Consider the following 7,488-nt stretch of genomic DNA (forward strand, 5'->3'; position numbering starts at 1 on the left):
CAGATAGCGTATAGATACAGGGAGAGATTGCTCCTGAGCTGGCAAGCTCTTGCCATCGGCCACGTCCCCCCCCCCCCCCCCCCCCCCCCCTTTGCCTCATCAATCTATCATCCTCTTAGCAGCTGACACCTCTGGCAGCACCTCCCGGCAACCCGGGCATTAGAATTGCAAGAAGCCAGGCTGCACCAGGGAATACAGATGGAGGAATCTCAGATTCAAATTTGTCTAAGTATTGTGAACAACCAGACCCGGGAAAGGCGTTTCAACTGCCCTTCCACCAAAGGGAAGTGGTGGGGGTTTTGTTAGAAGTACAAATTGCTTCTTAATGCAGAGGATAAAGCTGGGCTCCGGCACCTCCTTAGAAATTCCTCCTGCTCCCAGGAAAGCCACCGCTGCATGTCAATTTTAATTTTTGAAATTTAAACCGAGGGCTTTGTGTCTAAGCTCCATCTCATCGGAGGAAGGGGAGGAATAAGTCAAAAAGGATTAGGGGCCCACTGGGGATTGCAGATCCATAGCAATTAGACTTCATTTGAGTCTCATATATTTGGTTTTAATCGCATTTCTGGATGATACAATCGACAAGGCATCAGAAATTGATACATACGCGACTGTAGACGGGATCGACTCTGCCCTCCCCAGTTCCTGGGCTCAGCTGGCTTTGGGTTCCACAATCACTGGGGTGGGGTGGGTGGGGAACTGCGGTTCATGTGGGCTGGAACTGGGAGGGTGATGGTTTGCATATGGATATTGTTTTCCTCCTCGATATCTTTGAGCAGTTTATGCCTAGACTTGAAGCAGATGCAATCATTGCTAATATTCAAGTGAATGACAATAAAACATTATTCAAATAAAATAAGAGCATAAAGAGGAATAGCGACAGAGACAAGACTCAAGGCAGGGGGTATAATTGTCTTTTAAATCAGAATCACAAATTTCAGCATCTTCCAGGAACTAAAGTTGAGCACATTGCAATTTGGGAGCAGACATATAGCCACGAATATGTCACACACCACACTGACACGAGTCTATGAATTTGTGTGTGTGTGCACCTGTGTAACATGGATTAGAGACAACAACCACATTATATCCACGTGGGGTGTGTGTGTGCATATCCAGTTCGACATAGGTAGCACACTCCAGGGTTGCCTCTGTGTACATATTCACATTTCTCTGCAAACAGCTGGTCAAAAGGAGCTCCATGAATACTAACAGGTTGCTAACTAGTTATTTTGTAGATAACGTACTGTTCATTGGAACGCAATAATCTAAAAACAGAACAAAAAAAGTGAAAAAACAAAAACACCATGTGGAGTGTTTTCTTAACCTGTGTGTGTGTGTGTGTGTGTGTGTAACAGTGAAGGAAAGGAAAGGGAAGGGCCAAACAAATGCAGTCAGGTTCAGAGCAGGTGCCCCATACCACCACGTACACAGGAAGACCCCCTAAGGGGGGTGTCCCACCACAAAGGGGAGAGTCTATCTCATTTACCACACAGCTCTGGGTGAATTCAGGGAGTTGGATGGTCCACACAATTGCCTCAGTGTACCAGGCAATTGACTTGGAGATTATGGACCCAGCTAGTGTAAGCTGATGTGCTGAGTTCATTACATGCCCGAGTGGGTGTTTCCTCAGGGATTTCTCTATTGACTTTTGGGAGATCTCGGAGATCATCTGATGGCAAATACCTCCTTCATCCCTCTTATTTTGCATAAATGCCTCCTCTTCCCTTTCCTTCTCCAGAAACTCCAGGCCTCTACTTCCTCCCACAAGGCTAGGAAACTGAAAATCCAACCTCCGTCTCCTGTCACCCTCTAATTCTTCCTCCCGCCCTCCTCTGGTCAATTCAAGGCTGCAGCCCAGCCCGGCAGAGACACAACCTAAAGGGTGAGAGGCTACACTCCCATCTCCCCACATCTTTTCACCCTCCCAGGCAGCACAGACAAGGCAGTGGCTGGCAACTGGGGTAGAGATGGAGCTATTCAGGGCCCAGTTCCAGTCTTTATGTCAAGGTGAACATCTGGAGGCCCGGTCCCGGGACCAGGCTGAGAGAGACATGGAGAGTCCATAGTCTAGAAACATAATTTAATGCATCGCGGTAGGTCTGAGGCGGGAGTGCGGTGTAGAGATGGATTTTCTGATTGCTGGGATTCTGCTGAAGGTGGGATTTCAGCTAATGGACAGGGACATTTGCACAAGTATTTCAGGTCACAAAGAAGGACACCCCAGGGAGCTTGTGCTCGCTTTGGCCTACCTCGGTGGCCAGAGCTGGGAGCCCTCAGTCTCAGGGCTCTCGGAGGAGGAGGGGGACTGGAAGCACTCAGGCATCCCGCTGGGGCCTGTCCAGTCCAATCAGCTCTGCAAAGTCTGCGCTGCCGCCTCCCTGGCTGGGGTTTCAGGTTCACGCTCATTTCTCCACTTGGGCATCCCGCTCTACTGCCCCGGGTTGGGGCCAGGAACCAGGAGCACAGCCAGGAGCGTGGCGAGTCACAGACACACGGAGGTCGGAAGCTGGGCAGGAAGGACAGCGAGGGTGTGTCTTTTCCAACGATGTCAGGAAGTGTCACGAAGCGAGAGTGGTCCTCGCCAGGGGACAGAGCGCCCCCACGAGGATAGGGCGGGTTGAAGCCACCCCACCTCGCGCTCCCTGCTCCTCTAATCCGGGTACAAAAGAAAGCCCGAGAAGGTGCTGTACTTGTTGTTATTGCCTCCGTGCGCCTTTCCGCCGTCCAGCTTCACATACACCTCGTCCCCCGAATCAAGGTGTAGCACCACGCTGTTACTGGCGTAGTCGTAGTTCTGGTCCGCATCCTGCGCGATGGCGCTGGCCCGGACCTGGGGGCAAGCCATCAGAGCGGGTTGGCTCGAATACCTCTACCTGGGCCCTTGCCCGACCCTCCACGTGGCGTGCCCCCTGGCCGGCCTTCCGCCTGCCCCTCCAGGGTCCACGCTCCCACCCAGGCTCCACGCTGTCTCTCCAACTTAGCCAACTCCTTCCCTGCACCCTAGTCTCCACAGTCGCCAGATCTGGGAAGAAGGGAGGCAGAGGGCTTCGGGGACACTGACCCAGTAGGGAAGAGGGGAACCAGGGGCCAGGGCCAAGAAGAAGGGAGACGGGGAGGGCACAGGGGAGAATGGGGCGCACAGGGAGATAAAGAAGAATGAGGTTTCCGAGAACCCCACGGGGCTTCAGGCGGCAATGCAAATAGCAGGGGAGTGCAATTTGTGTAGTAGGGAACCCAACCTCCGGAGCTACCGGGCAAAAGCGACCAGGACGCACTGGGAGACGCGATGCTGCGGTGCGCTCCCTCCCAACGGGGAGAAAGAGACTGAGTTCTCAGGAGCTTTGGGGCGCTGGGTGGGAACGAGGGTCCGCAGGGACTTGCGAGGGTGGAGGGGAAGCGGGGGTGTCACTGACCTGGCCATTCTTGCAGAGGTCCGCCCACATGCTGGTGCCGTCGCCGCCGCGCATGAGGATGTGGTAGGTGAAGAAGTAGATGCCACGCACCTGACAGCTGAACTTGCCCGTAGTAGGGTCGTAGTGATTGCCGAGATTGGTGACTACGTCGTCGAATTTGAGCACTTCGTAGCCTTCGTGGGGGCTCTTAAGACCCACATAGAAGGCGATCTTGGGACCGCTGAAGGCGGCGCTCAACGCGCCAGTCACTTCGCCCTCAGAGTCACCGCCGCCCCCGGTTCCGCCACCCACCACCCCGACACCTCCTGCCGCGCCCGCCGTCAGCTGCAGGCCAGGTAGCCCGGGCCGCCCCGAGTCGCCCTTCTCCCCCGGGGGACCCCGGGGTCCAGGTGGGCCCGGCTCTCCCGGGGGGCCCCGCGGTCCCGGCTTGCCAGGTCTCCCCGGGTCGCCCTTGGGTCCCTGGATGAAAGGGGGCGGAGGGTTGATGCTCAGGTCCTGCATGACTTCCAGCGCGGCAGTGCTGGGTCCCGGCGGGGGAGCCTTGGCTCCCGCGGGCCCCGCACCGGGTGCGGCGGTGTAGGGGTCGCAGATCATGCGGCAGGTGCCCATCATCTCGTAGTGCGCCGCGCCGGGGGGCGCCGCCTGCAGCAGCAACGGAACGGCGATAAGCAGCCCCAGCGCCATGGCTAGGAGCACGCCGACGGCCGCCAGGCAGGCGCGGCGCCGCCGCTGCCACAGCCGGGAGGCAACCGCCACCAGCTCCTCCTTGCCGCCCGGGGAGGTAATGGTCGGGCGGCGCAGGCGGCCCCGCTCCCCGCGCTCGGGGGCGGACTCCGCGGGTCCTGGTCGCGCCCCCGACGTGGCGACCCCTTCCTCTGGGCGCGCAACTACTTCAGCGAGAGGCACCCTGGCCCAGGCGCCGGTGCCCACCGCGCTGGGACTGCTCAGGAGAGCCCCGGAGCCCAGCACGCATGGCGGGGGGCGCACAGGACGAGCCCGGCGCCCAGCGGGTCCCGGCGGCTGCGGCCAGGGAGCACTGGGTGGCAAGGCGGAGTCCCGCGAGGGCTCGCGCTGCCTCCTGCCCGGCTCGGCTGGACTCAGCAGGGATCAGCGCGCAGGGAGGGCGCTCGGGCTCCGCGGCGCGCTCTGCTCTGCTCTCCCGCTGCTCGCTGGCTGCCGCGCGGAGGGGGGACCCAGCTACCCTGACGTAAGGAGTCCGGGGCTGAGCGGCGGAGGCGGCGAGGAAGCAGCGCGCGCTGCCATCACTTGGGAGACGGCGCCCTCATGTCATCAGCCTTCTGTCCTCCTCCTATCGGGCGGCGTCCCAGGCAGAGGCGGCAAAGGCGCGGTTCCTCCTGGCGGCGCCTGGGAGCCACAAGTGGGCGCCGCGGGCTCAGCCGGGACCTAGCTTCTCAGGCACACCCACCAGCGGCCACACTCACGCGCCTCCCACCCGCCACACACTTACGGGCGCACACAGGCAAGTCCACAGGGCCACGAAGGCGCCCGGAATCCCGATACCAGCAAGGTCCTTCGGGGATCACCTAATCCACCCCCTGCCTGCAAGCAGGACTAGACTTAGTCAAGGAGAACCTCAGTCCCTTAAGCCCAGGAGAGAAGAACTTTCTGAAAGCTCTTCGGAGTTACGTCTTCAGAATGGAATAAATCTCACTTCAGGGTCTTCGCACACCTAACCGGAGTACTCCAAGCTGCCAAAGAGGTACCGGAAAACCAGCCCACCAGCTCTTTTAATGACTCTGAAAAGCTGAAAGCTCCCAGTACAAGAGTCTACTAGAGAGACCTCCCTGGGAGTCCAGCCGTTAGGACTAGGCGCTTCCACTGCAGGGGGCGTGGTTTCAATCTCTGATTTGAGAACTAAGATCCTGCCTGCTGCTTGCCGGATAGCCGAAAGAAAAAAAGAATGGACTACTCTCGACTCTTTTCTTCCACCCAAAGAATGGCCTGCCCTTGTACTCTGTATAAAGTTCATTTAAATCCAGATCCCTGGCACCCAGCCCTTGGTGGTAACCTTGGTGCACTCAGCTTCATTCCTATCCCGCCACTGCCAGGCAGATCCACAGACCGATTCCTTTGGACATTCCCAGTTTCTGGTCCTACTGACCTGGGTCGAGTTATTAAAAAAAAAAATAGTCCAAAGCCATTCTGAGCCAAAGCTGTGACACCTTATTTAGAGAATTGGGAAGACCTCCAGTTCAGAAATCAAAAGCTCTGTTTTCTGGTTCTGCTCTTGCCCTGCATATGACTTTGGGCAGATTGTTTCCTGCTCCAAGCCTTCGTTTTCCTAAAAGGCAGTCTTCCTGACAGGAGAATTCACCAGGATGGAATGCCTGGGAGGAAAGTCAGTGGCTGATGTCAGTGTTTGGCAGAGCCTCCGTGTCTCTGGAACGGATTCGCCTTCCTGAGGCTGTTGCTTTTGAGGAGAACATTCATTTATCAGGTATTGCGTTGTCGTGGGTTACTTAAAATTTCATTTTTTTTCTTTCTGGTACCTCTGGGTCATTCCCCCTCTCCACTTCACATGGGTCCAGCCTCTTCCTTCATTGGTGTCTCTCCCAGGGCATAGCAAAAAATCTGGCACCTGGTAGGCCTTCACTACAGATTTGTGGAAAAGATGACTGAATCTAGCTTGAAGCAAACTTGACCCAGGTGAGAAGAGGGAGACTGGCCTCATTTACTGAGCACCTACTATGATGCATCAGGCACTTGCATGTGCTGCTTCACTTACTCCTCCCAACAGTCCTGCAGATCAGCAATCATTCTCCATTGTTCAGATGAGAAGACAGAGGATTTAAAAGTGTGAAGTGCTTGCCCAGTCCTCCGCTCATATAACAGAGCTGGACTCCTCCTCCCACCTGGATGAGGGGCTCTAAGAACCTGGCAGTGAATATAGCACTGGCCATTAGCTCCCAGCCATGTTCTTTACTGGTTGGCTGGGTCCTAGGAGACCTCTCTTCCCTTCCCTAAGGCCACCTCTAGAACTGAGGAGCCACAGTGATTCGAGGAGCTACAGTGCCTGGTTCCAGTCTTGGCTCCGCAACTTCTTGTCTTGTGTGACCTTGGGCAAATTGCTTCACCTCCCTGAGCCTCAGTCCCCATGTGTGTAGAATGGGAACGACAGATGTCCCTTTCAAGTTATTGAGATTTGTTTTTTGTTAGTAGCTAAGTCATGTCTGACTTTTGCCACCCCATGGACTGCATGGTCAATGCTGGAAGCAACCATGTCCAAATGTTACCTGTGATTAGCAGAGTGCTCATTACCTGTTCAGCCTCTGTGTTTCCTGTTGTTGTTGTTGTTTAGCTGCTAAGTCATGTCCTACTCTTTTGCAACCCCATGGACTGTAGCCCATCAGGCTCCTCTGTCCATGGGATTTCCCAGGCAAGAGTACTGGAGTGGTTTGCCATTTTCTTCTCCAGGGAATCTTCCCAACTCAGGAATCAAACCCATATCTCCTGCACTGCAGGTAGGTACTTTACCACTGAGTCACTGAGGAGCCCCACTGAGAGATTAAATGAGTTAATTAATACAAAGGCCTTAGAACAATAGCTGGATCAGTAAACGTTCACAATCATTATTAACTAATAATACTTTGGACCTCCACCACCACACTTAAGACTACCTCTCAAGTGAAATATGTGGGCAGGAAGCCCATGTACGGTGGGAAAAGTGGATTTATTTCAAAAGCAGGGAGACCCTGAGATCATCCACACATGCTATCTTTCTGGAAAGCAGAGAAGGACCACACCATCTGTTCCACATTCCCCTGAGACTGCCCTGCTCTGGCTTCCTGCCCTCGATCAAGACTGTCCAGTGTTTTCAGTCACTGGTTCCACCTGGACAAGCATTTTTGAGGTATACATTCAGTTTGAGTTCCTCAGCCCTGCGGACCACCATTTCCCAGTTCTAGTGCTTTTGCCCCTGCAGGATTTGGGCAGGGAAGAAGAAAGGAAGAGCAAATGTTTGCTACTCAGGCTTTTGCTTTCGCAGACCTCAGACAAAGCAACCTTTCCAGGGGATCAGCATTCCTGGAAGCAACTATAGACTTTCAGGGAG

General features: G+C 55.2%; 1 protein-coding gene across 1 annotated transcript; it reads right to left on the minus strand.

Annotated features, from left to right (window-relative positions):
• Positions 1–531: 531 nt before the first annotated feature.
• On the minus strand, positions 532–4,776 carry C1QL2 (complement C1q like 2). The gene is made up of 2 exons (XM_019985321.2): positions 3,417–4,776; positions 532–2,833 (listed from the first exon to the last, which is right to left on the minus strand). Exons 1-2 carry the CDS (start codon positions 4,098–4,100, stop codon positions 2,654–2,656), a joined length of 864 nt encoding a protein of 287 aa, XP_019840880.2. The 5' UTR covers positions 4,101–4,776; the 3' UTR covers positions 532–2,653.
• Between the last annotated feature and the right edge of the window lie 2,712 nt (positions 4,777–7,488).

This window comes from Bos indicus, chromosome 2 (genome assembly GCF_029378745.1).
Source record: "Bos indicus isolate NIAB-ARS_2022 breed Sahiwal x Tharparkar chromosome 2, NIAB-ARS_B.indTharparkar_mat_pri_1.0, whole genome shotgun sequence".
In the NCBI taxonomy this organism is placed as follows: domain Eukaryota; kingdom Metazoa; phylum Chordata; class Mammalia; order Artiodactyla; family Bovidae; genus Bos; species Bos indicus.

Coding starts and splice junctions, on each gene's coding strand:
- C1QL2 (XM_019985321.2), bottom strand. CDS start 4,100: ATGGCGCTGGGGCTGCTTATCGCCGTTCCGTTGCTGCTGCAGGCGGCG. Junction 2,834..3,416: donor ACCTCTGCAAGAATGGCCAG/GTCAGTGACACC, acceptor GCTTGCCCCCAG/GTCCGGGCCAGCGCCATCGC.